Here is a 21,433-nt window from a genome sequence, read left to right on the forward strand (position 1 = left end):
TCTCTTTATAGTTACGACTATAAAGAGAACGAATAATTTCCCGCAACACAGTACTTTCCCTCTTGAGACAATCCCCTGTGGAGAGAACTTGGTATTAACCCTTAGGATTCCAGATTCCCTTAATTACGGTCTTGCAATACCTGAGGCATAACCCATCCTCCCACAACCGCCCTGGCAGCCGCCGGCGGCAGTGCAGACCAAGGACAGGGATGGCTGTGTCCTGTCAAAAACCTGTTCACTCACCATTCTGGCTCCCAGGTTTGTACGGAGCCTTAACCTCTGTCATAACCATTAAGACCAAATTCCAAACAGGTTTCATTGTAATCCATTTTCATATATTTAAAAAACAAAAACTGCTGGAAATCAACCATGAAATAATATCTTCAGGGCATCCATCAGATAAAACTTTTTTTTTTTTTTTTTTTTTTTTAACTCAGAGAGTTAAGGCTTCCAGAGCTCTTTAAAATAAAAGAGGTAGGGGCACCTGGGTGGCTCAGTGGGTTGGGCCGCTGCCTTCGGCTCAGGTCATGATCTCAGAGTCCTGGGATGAAGCCCCGCATCGGGCTCTCTGCTCAGCAGGGAGCCTGCTTCCTCCTCTCTCTCTGCCTGCCTGTGATCTCTCTGTCAAATAATTAAATGAAAATCTTTAAGAAAATAAAAGAGGCAATGCTGAGACTCTGGTCTATACCTATGCTGCACAGAGCACTTCCTACAGATATTAATTCATCCATATAATTATTACTGAATGCCCCTTATGTGGCGGGCTCCCTCTTCTCATGAAGATTATATTTTAAAAGGAGAAAAGCTAATTTTAGACTTTGAGTGTGATGACAGGTCTGCAGACATTTTTTTTGTCCATCACTACCCTCCAGCCCCACTTTGGTAGAGAAAAGTGAAATGAAGCGGTCATGATTTCTGATGGTTCACAATATATTTAACCATCAAAGATAGAAAATGACCTACTAAAACCCCCTAAGTACAAACCCCATTTATGGTGTCTTCGGGAATTGAGACATTTATGCTTATGTAGCCGAACCTTGACAGGCCATCTTGGACACACAGGTGTTAGGTACTGTGCAGAATATCTGAGACTCACGTCAAGCCCTTACTCTTTCCACAGTCCTTCAATAACTGTTTTGTCCAAGTCCCTCTAAAATGCAAATTTTTACAGTGAAAACATTTAACCAAAAATTTTCAAACCACCATTTGCTGCTTTGATTTCTAGAACTAATGACTTCATCTGGTTTTACAATCTTGTCTTCCCATCCTGTCACTAAGGATCTAAAGGCAAAATGCAAATCTACTTTGTTTTCCATTGCTCCCTGCTCCCCACCCTTACTTTACAGAAGCTCAAGGTTCTTGGTGGGGCCTCTGCATAATTCAAATCTCATTTAGTCCATTTTTACCCGACTACATCCTTCTTTAAATCTCAGCTGGCAGGGAGCCTGGGTGGCTCATGGCTCAGATGGTTAAGCATCTGCCTTCAACGCGGGTCATAATTTCCAGTTCCTGGGATCCAGCCCCACCTTGGGTTCCCAGCTCAGCAGGGTGTCTGCTTCTTCCTCCCTTTCCCCCTGTTTGTGCTCTCTCAAATGAATAAATAAAATCTTGAAAAAATAAAACTCAGTTCAGGAATATCCTACTTTAGAAAGCCAGTTAATTAGAAGCATTTCCTCAGTGGCCCCATGATAATACACTCTATGAACACAGCCTTGTTACAGAATTCTGTTTGTGTTGGTCTCCTCTCTCAGCTTTACAAAACACTTAACGAAAGGTAACGTAGGGCAGTGTTTCTCTAATTTACGCCACCTGAATTAGGATCATTTTTAGGAGCTTGCTAAAAATGCCTTCCTAAGCTTCAACTAGCACCTACAGAATCAGATTCTCAAAAGACGGTTAGTGTATAAAACTAGAATTTATAAACCACTGGCCTATGTTTGGAGAAAGTGAGCTCATCCAGGTTATAATATTCCCCAGCAACTAGGAGCTACAACTCAAACCCCTTACTAGTTTTCATAAGAAACCCAAGTACAATGTGCACTGGGTGATTTACACTTCACTGAAGAAGGGGCACATCTTCTGTGGACCGACTTTCCATTCTCCTGCACCCACCCCACCCCCTGCTGTCCTTTTCCTAGCTTCTAAGTCTCCTAGCTTCTAAGTCTCCTTCCTCTACTAGGTGTCTTAGGATGATCTGAGCTTAACCATTTTTTTTCTATAAAATATACCACCAAAAGGATTCTTAAGAATGTAAGAAATACCAAAACAATACATCATGACTGTGAATGTGTATCTTCATAGGTGCAAAGCCATATTTGTATACTTGCCACCACTGTTTGCTTAAGGAAGCAATCGACTAAGAAAGTTATACAGCAAAGAAATACACACGTGTGTGTATTTCAGAAAGCAGATAGGCACTGTCCTTTTAGTTAGCAGAAGTTTAAAAGTGCAAATTCCATAAATAATCGACTTGTACTATACGCAACAATAAATTCCTACTTTTCTGTGACATCTGAAATACTTCTTCACTTGGTCATATACTTAGCTATCGTGTGCTAAAATCAAAAGACACCTAACCTAATTTAAAAAAATCTTAAATAATTTAACCACAAAGGTACATACATTACATTATTAGACCATGCCTCCAAAGTGCGTCAGATCATAAATGTGTCCAGAGTTCATAAATATACATTAGAGATGTCTTCCACCATCGGCAAAATCTAATACAAAAATACATTAGACACTCAGGAGATCTGTGGAAGAGAATGGGGAAGGAGTGCGTGATGCCGACAAACCACATGCAGATGCAAACCGTTCGGGATATAGGATTATTTTCTTCATCCACGAGGGGTAAAGAGCAGTTTACACCAAGCTCAGTTTCTAAGCAGATCACAGTTCACTGGTTGGATAACTCATGGCACGCAGGCCAGAAAAAGGTAATAAATTACTCAACTCCAAAGTGTACTCAGATTTCCGTCAATCTAATGGTACCGTACGCCTGCACTGTGGTTTGGTTATTTTGGAGACTTCAGAATCATCATCTACCCCATCTCCATACTCTACCACCCTGCTAACACGCATAAACCACAGGGGCTGTCCTGTACCAAATGCAGGATCAGTTTATAATCAAACCTACTCTCCATTAAAGGGACATGGTAAAGTTGTCTATTCAGTGAACTGGTTATTTGAAATCCTGCAATCTTTCTGGAGAGATACAAACACATTTTACAGCAATTAGGATAGGAATCACTTTTTATTTTAAAGTACAGGGCTTTATGTAATCTTTGAGCAGTAAATAATAGTTCAAACAATATTTGAACTGAAAATTCAACTAAGTACGAACTGAACCAAGAACTTCCTGATTCAGAATGCCCTACAATCATAACTGGGAAATTTGCCTCATATGCTATAGCCTAAGAGAACAAAATGGCCAAGAGCCATATTTTACCAATTCATAACCTTCTTCCCTTAAGCCTTGATGAGATTAGGTATCCAATATTTTTAACACCAATTTTTCTCTTCAGAAAGCATCTACGTGGCTTCTGGATCGACTCATTCACTGAATGTAAGATAGCAATCTTTTCTCTCTGGCTAGTATCAAAAATCCATGCAGGATTCACACCAGAAAGAAAGTCAATGTGAATAAACATTTTGGATGTAAGGAATCATGAATATAGTTTAGTCAAAGTCAGTGAGGAGTAATTAATTCTTTCAAGGAAATTATCATTCCCTCAAAACCAGATTAAGTAGATTAAAGCTGTCAATATTCTAGCTGCTCCTCCTATGTTTTATTTGGAAAAGAAATATTAAAGTATTAAGGTCACAGGAGAACATGCTTCAGCTAAAAGGATATGTAAATGACACCCCAAGATGATACTCTGAAACTCAATATAAATTTTAAAAAGTCTAACCTTAAGCCTGAGCCATGTTAGTCACACAACTATGGCAGAAATTCTTAAATGGCTGAGGTATTTAGACTCTTCCAAACCACAGGTGTGTAGTACTGGACAAAGAGGTAAATTAAATGACAATAAAAAATTAGCGATGAAGGATTAAAAATTAACTCTGGACTCCTTATACAGAATAACCTGAGCTGAGGAGAAAATGATTAAACCCTGGCAACAGATAGCCCAGCAAATCCTTCACCAGCAAATATTCTGAGGCAAAAAAAAAAACCCTACGTTCACTCAAGAATAACCTTTTCGAGAAATTTGTTAAAAGACTTCCAAAAGCTGGTAATTAGACAATTTATCACAAAGAAAAGGAAACTCCTAAAATGTAGGTATTATTTATCTAGCCTATAGACTAGGCTTTCTATAGCTATAGACTAGCTATACACTATAGCTATAGTATATACTATAGCTATAGTATAGACTAGCTATACACTAGCAAAATAGTTCTACTTTTGGTTGTAAAACTACCTATTAGGCCTACCTGGTTGGCTTTCAAAGGAAAAAAAAAAAGGTGTTCATTACTCTGAAACATTTTGTAGACAATCTGAAGAAAAGCATTTTTTGATGATACAACGTAAGCTGAAGAGCATTTGTGTTTTAATAAGGAAACAAAATTCTGGGTTATTAACATTTTTTAAACAAAAATATTCTATCTGTGATCAGGAGATCCATGTTCTAGTCATCGCTCCACTGCTAACAGGAATCATCAAATGGGACAAGTCAATTCGCCTTTTTGTGCCTGAGTTTCATTGTCTAGACAATGGGGATAAGAGTATCTGTGTTGTGCTGTGCTACTCACAGGTCAGAGGATAAAGTAAAACACTAGAAAGCACTTTTTTTTTTCAAAACACAATATAAACGCTATGTCATAATATTGTTGATAATTTTACAGGTACCTCCTAGCGTACCCAGTCAGATGTGTGCTTAAGGTAGGCGTTCCTAGAAGATCACAGGTTGAATATTTAGTTTGATTTTATTTTAAAAATAATAAATCACAAAACTAAAATGTATGAACAAGGTCACTTAGCCCTCTCCCCAGGTGGTTAGTTATAATTACTAGGATCATCATTATCATTACTTCTTAGCTATATGTTTAAAAGAGGAGATCTTGAATATGTCAGCCTAACTAGGAAAGTGTGTCCCTGGCACAGACGGTTTTCAGAAGAAAAGCCGGTCTTCGGAAGAGCTGTGTCCTCTTGCTTTTATTTTAAAGTGCAGAACCTGGTGGGGAGGGACAGAGCAGGAACCCCGTGTCGTCACTGAGGCACCAATTCCCTCAGAGAGGCCAGAGCAGCATGGATGCGGACATGCAATCTGTTTTCAAAGTCGTAGCCAGAGAAATCCTCCTGTAGGACCGAAGAAAGAGGTTTATGGACTCTCTTAGCTAAGCTTTCTGAAATACTGCAGACCACATGGCTTGGTGCATCCCAACGTAAAACCCCTAAAACTCCTACCAACGGCTTCCCATCCAGTCGACTTTGTTATTCCCCAAAACCTCAAACTTTGGGATCATGTTTAACATCCAGGGGAATGTCATTAATGCCGTCTCTGGAAATCTTTCTTCATATTATCCCTGAAACGGTAGTCTTAAATCGTGCTCAATCAAGTTGCTGTTAGAAATTCTTCACTCAAGCCTGTAGTTATGAAAATGAAAGCTATTTTCCCACTCAAACAAGAAGTGTGTTTATAAAGCAGGATGGGCAGTTTCATGAGTTTTTTAGGAGACCAGTAAATTTCACTTAAAAATCAAGTGATCATGGGGCGCCTGGGTGGCTCAGTCGGTTGGGTATCTGACTATTGGTTTTGGTTCAGGTCATGATCTCAGGGTTGTGAGATCAGGTTCTGCTCTGAGCTTCACATTCAGCCGGGAATCTGCTCTAAATTCTCTCTCCCTCCTCTCCTTCTGCCCCTTCCCTCCCACTCTCTCTCCCATGCTCTTGCACTCTCTCTCCAGAATAAATAAATCTTAAAAGAAAAAATCAAGTGATCATTGAATCAATTAGTTATTACTTTTACTTTCCAGAAATATCCATCAGAACAATCATCTAACAAAGCTTCTTGAATTCAGACTCAAGACGACACAATAGAGAGCAAGAAGCACCTTGGAAAGAGGTAGTAGGTATAATATTTTTACCTTTGCTTGAAGAAGTAGAGTTCTGCCTCTTGCTATGGTCTATGAATGTAAGAAAAACATTATCTCTTAATATCTACACTGATACATACTCAAGCAGAAAATGCTATAAGAGGACAGGTTAATTAAAACAATTCTCAGCAGACACAGAGGTGAGTCAGCTGCTCATTCAAGTTTAATGACTCCATTTTTCTTTAATGATGCTTATAAATTCTCATCAAGGCACTGTTAAGTAATTATGCATAATCCTCACTATTCTATAAGAGAGAACAACTTTAGAAAAATTATTATAGCTTAAGATCTTACTGAATAACCTACAATTGATGACAATTAAAAAGTTTACTTGGCCTCAGTAAGTTAGGTCTCCTTTTGAAGGCATCAACTTTAGTTTTCAAGAAACAGACCAGCCTTGTCATATTTTAAGTATGTATCTTAAGGCTACCTTAAGAGTACAAATTTTCTTAAAATAAAGAATATAGTGTTAGGTTTTTCTACCAAAAGTCACCAAACACCTTTTTCTATTTTGGTAAAATGAGAATTTCAAATAAAAAGACTTCCAATCAAAAGTCTATCTTTGGTGAGCTAGGGTACCTGTTTAAGGGTTAGGCTAGAATCATGTTTCTATTGATGTAGCTCAACTTTTATGAAGTCCATATATTTGAAAGTGGAATTGAACTTAATAAAAATTAGAATTTTATAAAGCTAGTATTATGTAACTGAACTTTTAAAAGAAAGTATCAAGCAAATCCAGTAGCTTTTTTTCTTTTTTAACAAAACTGCCCCAGTGTACTTAAATACACAAAGTAAATGTCAACATAAATTTATAGGATATTCCAATAATTTTTGAAGCAATCATCACATCATCCTCATTAATCTCACCATAATCTCTATTAACTTGGCATGGCAGGTATTTTTTATCCTGTTTTAATTATTAGGAGGAAGGTATGAGGTTAACCAGCATCCCACACTGAGTTAAACAGAGAACTGGAACCATAATGCAATTTCAAGTTCTTCTGTATAAGCCACACCACACCATGTCATACCATCCTAAAAAAGGCAATGACTTTCCCCTCAAATGAATTTGGCTCTAAAAAGTTACATTTAGGGGCGCCTGGGTGGCTCAGTGGGTTAAAGCCTCTGCCTTCGGCTCAGGTCATGATCTCAGGGTCCTGGGATCGAGCCCCGCATCGGGCTCTCTGCTCAGCGGGGAGCCTGCTTCCCTCTCTCTCTGCCTGCCTCTGTGCCTGCTTGTGATCTCTCTCTCTCTGTCAAATAAATAAAATCTTTAAAATATATATATATATTAAAAAGTTACACTTATACTTCTAATTCCAGGAAAAAAAGTTACTTCCTTCAACACAGTAAGACAGGATTAGTAGCTTCTTGGATTCATCCTACATGAAATCAAGGAAAACCAAACCAAAAACAACCCCGCTATGTTCAATCGACTTGAAATGAAGGACGGATGCTTTGTGCCTGCTCAGTTGCACATTTTTGGGGGGGCTGAGGAACATCACTTAAGCAACTACATAAGATCTTACCTCTGGTTTGTCTAGCAGAAGACAGCCAAGTTCATAGCAGGCATATGGCTGAACGTATAAGTTATTCTGACGACACAACTCATCTTTAACAGCTCGCTGGAAGAACTGAAAGTAATACAAGTGGTATCAGAATTAACTCATTTCCCTAAAGTTTCATCACATCTTCAGGAGGCAGAAAGGGGGATTTCTCTTATTTCTGTAGTCTAGACCAGATTTTTTTTCTTTGCATCCTTATTTCTTCCCATCCTTCCTCATCCGTCTCTCAGAAGTCCCCTCCTCGCTTACACCTCCAAGGCTCCGCCACCCAGCAGTCAGCCCAACTCGTGTTGCTTGTTTTTCCAGCTGATACACTAGCCTCTGCTGACGGTGCTGCAAAAACATTTTTATCTGCATCTCCAAGTCTGAACCTATCATTTTAGTACTGAAAACAGAAAGCCCACAAGCCAAGAACCATCCCTTAGTATGCATCTTGCTGATACCTAAGCATGTGATCCAAAACAGGCCATTCAGAGCCGTATAATAACTATGATGACCCCTCAGTGTAAAATTTAAAAATTTAATACAAGGGCATCAACTTCCTAGGATTTAAAAGTCAAAGGCCTCTACTACTGCACATAAACTCTTTCAAAAAGTAATCAAAAGAACACTGGGGTAAACTTCAAAACAGCCAACCACACAAAAACCTCAGAAAAATCCGTCCAACTATATTTGAAAATAATGAATTGCTCTTTTCCATATACCGTGTACCCCAAAGAACGAGCACGCTTCCAGACCTCACCTCCAGGGCTGCGTCCGTCATCTGCCGTTGCAGAGACAAGAAAGGTAAACACGGGGGCACACCTGATCATTTTTTTATTTCTCTGTGAAGCTTCATTCTGTCCCTTTACAACTGTCTGCATCCTCATTTCCTTCTCCTCTGAGGCTGTCATCTTAATACAAAGCTAGTGGCAGAAAAGAAGCCTGTTTGTAAAGAAGTATTCCAAGAATCTGGAGTTACATGAAGAACTAGGATGCACCGTCAACTTCTGGCATCTGCAATGACCTGAATAAGTGTGGTGGATAAAGCTCCCACTGCAGTGGGAGGTCGGTTCTGCTGAATACATTTCTCATTTTGCTTTTTCCTACGCGACAGCAGCATGAATGGTTTACCTGAACAGCATCTTCTGAGTTTCCTAGACATTTGTGTATGGCACCAAGGAGCAAATACTTTAATCCGACGACAGATGAATCATCCACCGTGTGGCAAGCTTAAAGAGAAGTGAAAACAGCAAGAAGAAGCATATACGGTCTCTTAATCTCTTAAATACCACCAAGAGTTAAGTGTTTCATTGTTCAGTGACTAAGTCACAGTTCATGATCCCACCCACTGGCGCTCAGAAGGCTCCTATTCCTCATCTGGTTGTGAATAACCTTATTCAAAGGAAAGCAAAGATATCAAACGTCACAGCAACAGGAAGATTCGACATTACCTCCTATTGTTACTAAGAACAAGAAACCAATCTGGAAAGGTTACGTACTATGTGATTCCAACTATATGACATTCTGAAAAAGGCAAAATTATGGAGGCAATACAAAAGATCAGAGGTCTGGGTGAGGGTGGGGAGGAAGAGATGGAGGACAGAAGGTTTTTAGAGCAGTGAAACTATTTGGTATGATACTACCTATAAGAGTGGATACATGTCGTTACACATGTGTCAGATCACATGGAATGTACCAAACAAAGAATGGCCCCAATGGAAAACTACACCTAATGACACGTCAGTGTTGGCTCACCCGCTGTAACCACTGTAACCCATCCAGCGACTGGGTCGGGGATGCTGGCGGCCGGGGAGACTGAGCACAGCAGGCAGGGAGGGGTGTGACAGATGGAAACTCTGCATTTTTCTGCTCAGTTTTGCTCTGAACCTAAAACTACTCTAAAAAATACTTCAAAACGCCTCCATATTAATGTCCTAAGCCATACAGTGGGCACCTCTGAATGTCTGTACTGATGCCCTGCACTGGCCACAGAGGGGGGGGCTCAGATGTGATCCCCCACTTCAAGAAGCTTGCCAACTCCTGGGGAGGACATGCACACATGGGGGAGGAGGTTCAGAGAGTTTTCAAAGGACGTGAGAAACACAGTGGAGCCAACAGAGCAGGAAAGGAAGTAGTTGTTTCTACGGACCACCAGAGACCCTGAGATTTGGTAAGGTTTTATAGACACATACACATACATATGTACATATATGTATCCGCACAATCATATGTATGTGTGTGTATAGATGCATGTATATTTATATACACACAAAATGTTCAAAGTTCCAGAACAAGTAATTGAAAGAGTTTGGCAGAGTAGCAACAAGGTAACTGTGAACAACAGACTCTGAACCTACAGAAGCAGGAGTTGTCTCAAAAGGCTAGGCTGGGAATACCTCCACATAAAAAAAAGACCTTGGGGGCACCTGGATGGTGCAGTTAGTTAAGGGTCTGACTCTTGGTTTCAGCTCAGGTCACGATCTCAGGCTCAAGGGATGGAGCCCTGTGTCTGGCTCTGCGCTCAGCACAGAACCCACTTAAGATTCTCTCTCCCTCTGCCCCAACCCCCTCTAAACAAAACTTTAAAAAAAGATTTTAAGGCAACAGTGTCAAGGAAATGGGAACACGGGTCATGTGCTCATTCAATATTTACTGAAAATCTACTATGTGCTAGGCAGTTCTAGGTGCTTGGAATACAGCAGTGACAAACTAGAAGCAATTCCTGCCCTTAAAAAACTAACATTTCCTGGAAAAGCTAGATGATACAAAGGACAAACTGGTAAAACAAACAAACAAAACATATGTTGAAGAAGTGTCAGTACTAAGGTAAAAAATTAAGTCAGGAAGGGGGATGGAGGTATGCATGTGTGTCAGAAAGGTACCAATTTAAGCCTCAATGTAAAGGTGATATTTGGGGACGCCTGGGTGGCTCAGTTGGTTGGACGACTGCCTTCGGCTCAGGTCATGATCCCGGAGTCCCGGGATCGAGTCCTGCATCGGGCTCCCAGCTCCATGGGGAGTCTGCTTCTCCCTCTGACCTCCTCCTCGCTCATGCTCTCTCTCACTGTCTCTCTCTCAAATAAATAAATAAAATCTTTAAAGGTGATATTTGAGTAAAGACCTGAAGGAAATTAGTGAAGGAGCCATGTGGATATTTAGAAGGACATTCTCAGGTAGAAAGAAGAGAAAGTGCAAAGGCACCAGGGTCAGCATGTGCCTGGTGTGTTCAAGAACACTAAAAAGTATGACTAGAGCCCGGTAAGCAAGCGGGGAGGGCAGTGAGAGGCAATAGGGTGGGGGAAGAGGGGCAGCTGGCAGACAGATCACAGAACACTGGAGGCCTTGGACATTTACTGAATGGACTTGGACATTTACCTTAAATAAGATGAAACCACAGAGGATTCTGAGCTGCAAAATGACATGGGACTTTGTTTAATAGGATCACTCTGAGTTCTGTGCTGAGGACATACAGAAACATCTTTACAATGCAAAGGAAGAATGCAGTGCATAAGGGAGGGTGGGTGGGGGAAGGGCTATGTGTGAAACCACAAGACAAGGATGTCAAAGTCCAAGCACATGTGCTGTGGGGAGGGAGCTGCAAATGGGGACCTGGGAGAAGCTGAAGGCACAAACCTGGGGAGGAGCATTTAATTAATCATGGACTACCAGTTTTTTCTGGAACTCACTATTTCTCTGTAAAGATCTGCTCTGTACTCTACACAGCTGAAGAGATTTGGATCATTACTGCTTAACACTGGGGAATGACAGAAGCTAATTAATCGATCTCAAAACTGCACTAATCTTTAACAAAGATGTTAAAGAATTAAATCGCATTTACTCAAGAGCCTCCCTTTCCCCATGACCACATCTTTGCTATTTATTTTGATACCTGGAAAGGGGTCCCGAGAACAATTCGTCACATTAAGTGATAATCGTTGTTGTGCCTGCTGATTACAGCCTATTTTATAATTGCATTTGTGTCTGAATTCGCTCTACAGGATCTTGTATTTATGCATTACAAAGAACATTTAAAATTCTGTATTGTTCCTTTGAATTAGACATTCGTAGATATTCTAGACTTGCGTCAACAACTAGGGATGGGTTTAAAATTATGCATATCCTTTTGCAATGGACATAGCAGAACTTATGCACCCAAGAAAATTTTCTTTCAACCAATCCCCCTTGGGAGGGCTACACACTCTAATTACAGAGCCTCTGCACACAAGGTATTTTGGAGTTGTATTGCTTTGGTCTCTGGAATATCAACACTGACAAAAGCTTTTTTACTTTTGAGGGGGGACTTTTTTTTTTTTTTTTTAAATAAGGGTGCTGCAAGGAAGTCTGATGATAAAAGTATGTGATACAATGGATAATTCTATATTTGATCCAAATGTGTGATTATACAGAAGTCTGACAAATTTCCTTCAATGACTAACAAACCAGTTTTGAGTAAGTCCAAATGTCAGTATTAAGCCTCTTTTGGAAAAGGGCAGCATGAGTGTGAATAAGGATACATTTCTATAAAACCATCCTTCTAGATGTATGCATTATTTTGATGTAACGGTCTCACAGCACAATCGTGCTTCTAGCTACGGGACATAAACCTCACCATGCTCCCAGGAGATGAAGCTGTAGGAAAGCTACTAGCTGAGCTGTCCTCAGACCAGGGGCAGGGAGGGACATCTGTCCAGATGGGAGCTGGCCATGTCACCGAGCTCTTCTGAGCGCTAGTCTCTTCATGCATAAAATGGCTTTGACGATATTGTCTTTCCTACTTAGGTAGAAAGCAGGATAGAGCAAACTAAACAATTTGCCAAGTTAGAGAGCATCCAATGTCTGCCATTAAGTCTTTAAAAAATGCTATGATATTTCTTTAATCACCAATAAAGCTTTATTTTATTTAAAGATGTAGTTTATTCTTCCTATGAACTTTTCCTAACTGCTATAATAAAAATGACTTTATGAAGACACTACTATAACCTACGGTCCTATGTTTTTCTTTCTTTTTTTTTTCCCCAGATTTTATTTATTTGGGGGAGAGAGAGAGAGAGAGCATGGGGGGGAGGGGTACAGGGAGAAGGAGACTCCCAGCTGAGGGCAGAGCCTAACACAGGGCTCAGACAGCAATCATGACCTGAGCCGAAGTCAGAGACTTAACCAACTGAGACACCCGAGTGCCCTGGTCCTATTTTTTTTTTTTAAAGATTTTATTTATTTATTTGTCAGAGAGAGCGAGGGAGAGAGAGCGAGCACAGGCAGACAGAATGGCAGGCAGAGGCAGAGGGAGAAGCAGGCTCCCCGACGAGCAAGGAGCCCGATGCGGGACTCGATTCCAGGACGCTGGGATCATGACCTGAGCCGAAGGCAGCTGCTTAACCAACTGAGCCACCCAGGCGTCCCCTTTTTTTTTTTTTAAATACATGAATGAAAAAATCTAGGCTTCTAGTTACATTCCTAGGTATTTACTCCAGAGAAATGAGCATGGGATGTCTGCAGAAAAGACAAGTACACTTATGTTGTCTACTTAGTGTAGCAGCTTTGCTCAGGATAGCTCAAAACCCAGAAACAAAATCAAATGTTCATTACTCGGAGAAAGAGTAAACACACAGTGGTAGAGATGGAGCCAGAGGACGGAGGACCACTCAGAGAGTCAAAGGCATGGACCATGGACACCGGCGGCAACACACATCACTCCCACAGAGCCTACGCTGGACAACGCAAGCCAAGCAATAAAAAGTACACACGGTCTGAACTTACATGAAGTTCAAGGGATAGGCAAAACTAATCTGTGGAGGGACAAGTCAGAACTGTAGCTGCCTTCGAGGGGGAGGGGCACCCAAGAAAGTGCCCGGGGAAATTACAAGGCTGGTGGAAACGTTCCGGATCTTCACCATGGTGCTGGTGGAGGACAGCATGTACATATCTGCCAAAACTCAATGAACCTTACACTCAGTATCTGTGCATGTTAATACATGTGAATCAAACCTATATGAAACAAAGGGCTATTGTTGGGGGAAAAAATGTATGCTTTCAGCAACCCCCAGGGCCACAGAATCAGCGACGCCTGGAGTCTGTGTGCCTCCCTGCATGCTGCTAACAATGCAAACATGTCCGCACACTCCTGCGCTGCCCACGCCTATCACCTAAGCCACCGACCATCCTTCATCACTACACCATCCCTCCAAGAAAGACAGATCTGCACTCTCTGAATCAGGTAACGTTAATGAGACACTGAAGGAACCAGGTATGTTGCTTTGTTTTTACCTTGACTCATCCTCTGCAGGTTGGGGAGGGAGCAGTTGGGAAGGGCTTTCCACAGGTACAACACTTCGATGGAGGCCAGCACGCACAGCGCTTTGGTCGGAGCCTGCTTCCGAAATCTCTCTGCCTGCAAGCGGTTAGAAGGATCGGGCTAAGTTTGTGCCAACAAATTCAAATAAAAACATATACTTTGGAGATAGCCAAAAATGCATGGTTCGTGTTTGACATGAACAACCTCCTCCAACAAAGCTAAAAATGAGAACGTCTCTCTCTCTCTCACTCTCTGTCAAAAATTTGTTTGCTTTCTAATTTTTAATGGATTGGCAGATCTGCCTTTCAGTCATACTTCAACTTAATCTACTATCAGGATCTGGGATGCACTCAGAAAACGTGGGGAGCAAACTAGATTCATTTCAGCTTAAATCAAAGGAATTTGTAAAAGCTGAGTGACAATAATGGACGGGTTTACATGGAAAATGTAACACCCGATGCCTTTTAGTTATGGTTTTACTGACTTATTAATTTTCTCCTTAGTCCCAGTAGTCTCAGGGGCATTCCACATTACAATCTAGTTTGTGTTCAAACTAAGTCATTAATGTTCGTTCATTAGAAACAAACTAAAATCATGCAAAATTCAGGATATGACAAGTTGTCATGTAACCTACAGTAATTCAGCTAACTTTGATTCTTTAAAGGTGTAGACAGAATAAATTAGGAACTTTATCCCTACAGTGCTGGGCCCTTTCTGCTGGTAAATCTGAAGCATACTTCTGTTGTTTATTATAAGGTCAAAATGTGATGTGCTCACTAGATTGACAACCAATAGTCTAGATCTCTTGCCTAGATTCTGCCCACTTCTATTCTTCTAAAATCACTTAACTCTTTAGACGATGCTTTCCCTCTCCAGATAGGCCCATGAGCTCTGCATGGTCTGTAACGCATCTACCCACTCAAACAAATAACTCCTTTAATTACATGCAGCAAAGCAAGCACTTTCCACTCAGAGGAGAAGTGGGACCACGGGAGTATATTTTCTCCCCGGTGGTGAAGCCCATTCTACATGGCCAGTCAGTTGCCGGCTGGGATTAGGATTTCCTCAAACTCATCTGAGGAAACTCACCACACTGGACCCAGAGACTCCAACATACCTTTTTCACTGAGAACTGTTCAATCTGGTTGTTTTTCCTTTTGAAGAGTTTCTGAACTTCTCTGAAGACTATCTGTGCCCCATCCACGTCACCAGTGGCTCCCTGACAAACTGTAAGAAACCAACGTTGCACTCCTTAAGTATCGGGGGTGGGGGGAGATATCATGGAAAGACACCGAGGTTGATGGTACTTGGAAAATGTTACCAAAGCAAAAATGGGAGCACATATTTTTTTTTTTTAAAGATTTTATTTATTTATTTGACAGAGAGAGAGATCACAAGTAGGCAGAGAGGCAGGCAGAGAGAGAGAGAGGGAAGCAGGCTCTCTGCTCAGCAGGGAGCCCGATGCGGGACTCGATCCCAGGACCCTGAGATCATGACCTGAGCCGAAGGCAGTGGATTAACCCACTGAGCCACCCAGGCGCCCGGGAGCACATATTTTTAAAGACTGTTACACAAAGGCCTATGCCATCCTGTAGACTGTCATGCCATTGATTCAACAACTATTTCCCACCTAACTGGGTTCCCAGAGCTTTGTGGGGACATAAAGGAAGACCAGTCTTAATCCTCTTGTTGGATGCTAGTCTTGGATGAGATGTAATTCCCAGCTATTGTCACAGTATACAGTCTAGCTGGAGCCCACATGCTCAGAAAGTGGAATAAAAGAGAATTTAAGGAAGAAAGAACAGTAAGAGGATCATGAAGCTTCCTGATGGAAAGAGGCTACCCCTATGCCTGGAAAGAAAGTCATGAAATTAGCCTCACACCTGTTCATTGGCCACCTACCACCTACAAGCCAACTGCAAGAGCGTAAAGAAGAAACACATGCTTAACCCAGAAAGAGATGTAAATTTCAGCTGGAGAAATAAGACCCACACATAGTCCCAGAGTTACAATGTATATGGTGAGAAGAGCCTCAAGAGAAGAAAAACCAAAGTGCTTTGGGAAAAGTTCAGGAAGAGAAGGGGTCATTTCTCTTTGGAGTGATCAGGAAAACTTTTGAGGAGCTAGGAGTCAGGCTAAGCCTTGGAGGAGGATAAGACTTTGATAATCTGTACACAATTTTCACCCATCCCAATCCCCAGGCAAAGACTTAATCACATTTCCTTCGCTTCATCTTTGAAGGTGAAACATTACCAGCTTCTCAATTCCAATGGCACTGAATCCGTTTTCAATTTTCTCTTAGATGTTATCTTTGGCACATGTTGTTTTTCAATCCCCAGCTAGAGGACCTGGTTTCTCCTCCTCTATTTGAGTGCTCCTAAAAGTAGGTGGTCCTCTACTCACTCCTAAAATTAGGTGGTCCTCTACTCACAGTTTGGGTCTTGGCCAAGCAGAGCACAGGGCCATCGCATGTCAGAGAATGGACAGCTTTGGCCAGACCAAAGCAGCAAAAGCACCGAGACTCACAGAAGGCTGCGGGCGTCAAGGTGATGGGAGAGGCAGAAGATTTTCTACTGGGAGTAGAAGGGATTAGGCTGAATGTTTTGTTCCCCTCCACCCACTTTAAATCTGGAGGTGTTTGTGGGTCTAAAAAGAGTCTCTTGAAGACAGCATTTGATGGTTTTTTTTTTTTTTTTTTTTCATTCTAATACACTGCGTCTTTTGATTGGGGGCAGTTAGCCCATTTATGTTCAGGGTAACTATTGAAAGATATGAATTTAGTGCCACTGCATTGCTTGTAAGGTGACTGTTACTGTATATTGTCTCCGCTCCTTTCTGGTCTATGTTACTTTTAGGCTCTCTCTTTGCTTAGAGGACCACTTTCAATATTTCCTATAGGGCTCATTTGTGTTCGTAAATTCTTTTATTTTTTGTTTGTCCTAGAAGCTTTTTTTCTCTCCTTCTATTTTCAGTGACAGCCTAGCTGGATATAGTATTCTTGGCTGCATATTTTTCTTGTTTAGTGCTCTGAATGTATCATGCCAGTCCTTTCTGGCCTGCCAGGTCTATGTGGGTAAGTCTGCTGCCAATCTAATATGTCTCATATTATAGGTTATAGACCTCTTGTCCTGAACTGCTTTAAGGATTTTCTCTTTGTCTCAGACTTTAAGTTCTACTATTAGATGATGGGGTGTAGATCTATTTTTATTGATTTCGAGGGGGGTTCTCTGTGTCTCCTGGATTTTGATGCCTGTTCCCTTCCCCAGATTAGGGAGGTTCTCCACTATAATTTGTTCCAATATACCTTCTATGCTTCTTTCTCTCTTCTTCTTGGATCCCAATGATTCTAATACTGTTTTGTCTTATGATATCACTTATCTCTTGAATTCTCCACTCATGATCCAGTAGTTGCTTATGTCTTTTTTCCAGCTTCTTTATTCTCCATCATTTGGTCTTCTAGATCACTAATTCTTTCTTCTGCCTCATTTGTCCTAGCAGTTAGAGCCTCCATTTTTTATTGTACCTCATTAACAGCCTTTTTTATTTCCACTTGGTTATATTTTAGTTATTTCTCCAGAAACAATTTTCCAGTATCTTCTATGCCTCTTTCAAGCCCCGCTAGTATCTTTACAATCATCATTCTGAACTCTAATTCTGACATCTTACTAATGTCTGTATTGATTAGGTCCCTGGCGGTAGGTACTGCCTCTTAATTTTTTTTTTTTTGAGGTGAGTTTTTCTGTTTTGTCATTTTGTCCAAAGAAGAGATGAATGAGAGAACAAAATGCTAAAAGGGTAATAATGACCCCCCCCCCCCGAAAATATACACTAAACAAATCAGAAGAGACCTTCCTGAAAGTGGTTGCTTTTCTGTTCATAGAATTGCTGCTATTGTTTTCTTCAATCTCCTGTTGAGTCTGTAGGTGTTCAGAATGGTTTGATAATATCTAGCTGAATTCCTGGGACCAGATGAAATTTAGGTCTCCTACTCCTCCACCATCTTGCTCCTCTCTTGCAGCATTTCAAAACCAGAAGGAAATGCAATGATTGTTTTGCCAAACCTATCAGGCTATAGATCAGAGGATGTAAAGTTCCAAGATAGTTAAAAGACCTGCCTAAGCCTAACCCACAGTAAGCCACTGAAAAAGAGTAATGTCTGTTTTAGCTATGCCTGAGGTGCTCCTCAGATCATTCATAACATTTCTACAGTGTCACAGAATTTAAACAAGAGACAGACAGCAGTCATGGCTGCGTAACAAGGTTGCTGTACATAATGCCACTGAACTGAATGCTTCAACATGGGTAAAATGGTAGATTTTATGTTATGTATGTTTTACAACTGAACTATACCAGAAACAAAGCCCCTGGTGGCAGCGTTTCTGGTCCAAGTGCCCCTCCTCTCTAGCTCAGCCTGTCGATATGTACCTGTCCTTCAGGGCCAACTCCAATGACAGCTTGCAGGACAGAAGTGATCTGCCCCTTTCCTGGGAACTCCTGACACAACTTACCATCTGCATAAAACCCCTTTGCAAAAGCAGAGACGAGGCTTTCATGCTTTACCAGCTCCTACAAGCTGTTATAATCCTGGTATTTCCAGTATTTGGAGAGTAAATGCTCCCATACACAGCCACACTGTACATTTATTTCTTTATGTTCTATGCTCAATGAAGATTAAAAAAGAAACAGTTCCCCACAACTGACTGTGTGAGTCCATAACACATTAACAACTGATGGGTGGGTTGTTGTGAAGACCTCCGCTTTTCAGTTTACCCACTCCTCAACATGCCGGGCACACCTTGGAGGCCGCTCTGTAGATGGCTGCCACTGTCCTCTGAGAGGCCTGTGAGTCCCATACAACAACTCTTACGGTGTGAGACACAGTATCCTAACCAGTATACTGAAAATAATCCCATTCAAACATCAGTGACAGAGCTATACAAAAAGGTATGCACGACGGGGACTGCACTAAAGAATGTGGGTGTTGGGACGCCTGGGTGGCTCAGTTGGTTAAGCGGCTGCCTTCGGCTCAGGTCATGATCCCAGCGTCCTGGGATCGAGTCCCACATCGGGCTCCTTGCTCAGCAGGGAACCTGCTTCTCCCTCTGCCTCTGCCTGCCTCTCAGCCTACTTGTGGTCTCTCTCTCTCTCTGACAAATAAATAAATTAATTAAAAAAAAGAAAAAAAGAATGTGGGTGTAAAGGGATTTCATACTTGGTCCTAGTGAGCTCCACTTTCTAAACCTCCAGGACGTGCATACTGGCCACTGTTGATTCTCTTACTTTAAACAGATCAGTTAATGGACTGGAATGACAGTCCAAATCCAAACAGAGAAATAGAGATACCTAAAAATTTAAAATTATGTTTGGATTAGTCTTGCGCTTTAAGTAAAAGAATCACTTAAATGGCTGATTAAGGAGAGGTCAGCATTAGAGGCAGAAAACGCACTGGGTTTCTTGGGGTCCCACCTTCTCGACAGCGCTTTATGTCCCACAGGGCACAGACAACCCTATGTCCACTAGGTGGCAGCACATCTTTATCTCCTGATGGGAGGACAAAAAAAGTCCACGCCAGCTCATTCAGCTCAGCAATGACAGGTGTTCCTGCTTAACAATGGGCAGTGTTCAAAAACCTCTTGCTCTGCAAAATCAAACTGTAAACAAGCTTAATAGGTAAAACAGGTTTGGAGCAGACGACTCAAAATCTGCACAACTTTGTAACCAGGGCATGAACACTCCAAGCAGAAATACAAGCCCAATTTAAGACATGTTCAATTCTCTCAAAACTGTTTAAATTCTTAAAGACTAAAAACCATATTGTAGAACGCAAAGGATAAGAGTAAGGATCAGCTGAGGCTGCTGAGGGCAGAATGCAGAGAAACCATGATCATAATGAGCATTTTCAGGACAGAGCCGGCGACCAACACAGCCCAGAGGGGGAGCTGGTGCACAGGCGTGCAGGGTCCCGCTGAGTCAGTGAAACCGCAGCATGGAGTAGTACAACACATGAGCATTCTGGAGAAAAGTGAGGAAATGAACGCCATGCCCTCCCGCCCGCCAGTGCGTGTGGGAGACAGAACTCACCAAAGTGGGCTACTCACCCGCAGTTAAGTAGGCATAATAGCACTGGGACCACCTGGATTCGTTTTTCAGCCTCTCAAAGGAATCAAATGCATCCTTGAAGTTCAGCTCGATCATGCTGCACCAACCTAGGAATGAAATATTTTTAGTGGGGGACCCTCAAGTCATGATTTATACCCCATCCTTAAGCCAGAAATCTGATACTGCTGATGATCATTGTCTGGGTGTCGCATGTACACCACCCCCGAAAACCCAAAGATGATCTTTTGTCCCTTAAATATTTTCAGTGTGACTTTTTTTCCTTTTTTAACATAATTTTTTTTAATAAACATATAATGTATTTTTATTCCCAGGGGTACAGGTCTGTGAATCTCCAGGTTTATGCACTTCACAGCACTCACCATAGCACATTCCCTCCCCAATGTCCATAACCCCACTCCCCTCTCCCTACCCCCATCCGCCCAGCAACCTCAGTGTGATTTTTTTTTTTAAGATTTTATTTATTTGACAGAGAGAGATCACAAGTGGACAGAGAGGCAGGCAGAGAGAGAGAGAGAGAGAGGGTAGCAGGCTCCCCGCTGAGCAGAGAGCCCAATGCGGGACTCGATCCCAGGACCCTGAGATCACGACCCGAGCCGAAAGCAGAGGCTTAACTCACTGAGCCACCCAGGTGCCCCTCAGTGTGATGTTTTGAGTAAGACAAGGCACTTGTGATTTCACAGCCCATGAAGTCATTTAGAAGCAGTAGAGTGAGGGGCGCCTTGGGGAGCAGTCGGTTGAGCATCCAACTCTTGGTTTCGGCCCAGGTGGTGATCTCAGGGTTGGGAGATGGAGCCCCGCCTTGGCCTCTTCTTAAGAATCTCTCTCCCTCTCCCTCTGCCCCCCACCAACAAATAAATATATATATATATATATATATATATTTTTTTTTTAAGATTTTACCTATTTGAGAGAGTGGGAGAGAGATAATGAGAGAGCACAAGCAGGGAGGAAAGGGAGAAGAAGCAGGGTCCTGGCTCAGCAAGAGCCCCATCTGGGGCTCGATCCCAGGACCCTGGTTTCATGACATGAGCCAAAGGCAGCTGCTTAACCAACTGAGCCACCCAGATGACTCCCCCTTTTTAAAAGCAATATAGAGGGACGTGAAGATTTCTATGAAAATACTCTGATTTGTATCCTGCACTCCAGTATGGTTGTGAGATGAATTTGAAGCCCAGCAGTACTTCCCCAAGAGCAGCCCCAGACATAGAAAAAGCAGCAGTGAAGTGACTACCTCAAAAAGCCTTCATGCACTCATGGCTCCTTAATGATTACTATTAATTCTCAAACCCTTGTGGGAAGTGGAAACAAGCCAGTCAGAAATTAAGTACTTGCCCACCTTCCTTCTGCAGGTTGGCAGCAGGGCTGAGAAAGATCCCTG

At 41.8% G+C, this 21,433-nt stretch overlaps 1 protein-coding gene across 1 annotated transcript in view; it reads right to left on the bottom strand.

Moving 5' to 3' along the window:
* Positions 1-4,907: 4,907 nt before the first annotated feature.
* TTC39C (tetratricopeptide repeat domain 39C) overlaps positions 4,908-21,433 on the bottom strand; it is a 106,719-nt gene continuing 90,193 nt past the window's right edge. The window contains exons 8-14 of the mRNA XM_047698288.1: positions 20,034-20,141; positions 15,053-15,162; positions 13,908-14,031; positions 8,775-8,872; positions 7,626-7,730; positions 6,088-6,126; positions 4,908-5,299 (exon numbers count right to left, since the gene is read on the bottom strand). Of these exons, the coding sequence (XP_047554244.1) occupies positions 5,210-5,299; positions 6,088-6,126; positions 7,626-7,730; positions 8,775-8,872; positions 13,908-14,031; positions 15,053-15,162; positions 20,034-20,141 (674 nt within the window). The 3' untranslated portion in view covers positions 4,908-5,209. The remainder of the gene's footprint in view (positions 5,300-6,087; positions 6,127-7,625; positions 7,731-8,774; positions 8,873-13,907; positions 14,032-15,052; positions 15,163-20,033; positions 20,142-21,433) is intronic.

This window comes from Lutra lutra, chromosome 12, assembly GCF_902655055.1.
Source record: "Lutra lutra chromosome 12, mLutLut1.2, whole genome shotgun sequence".
In the NCBI taxonomy this organism is placed as follows: domain Eukaryota; kingdom Metazoa; phylum Chordata; class Mammalia; order Carnivora; family Mustelidae; genus Lutra; species Lutra lutra.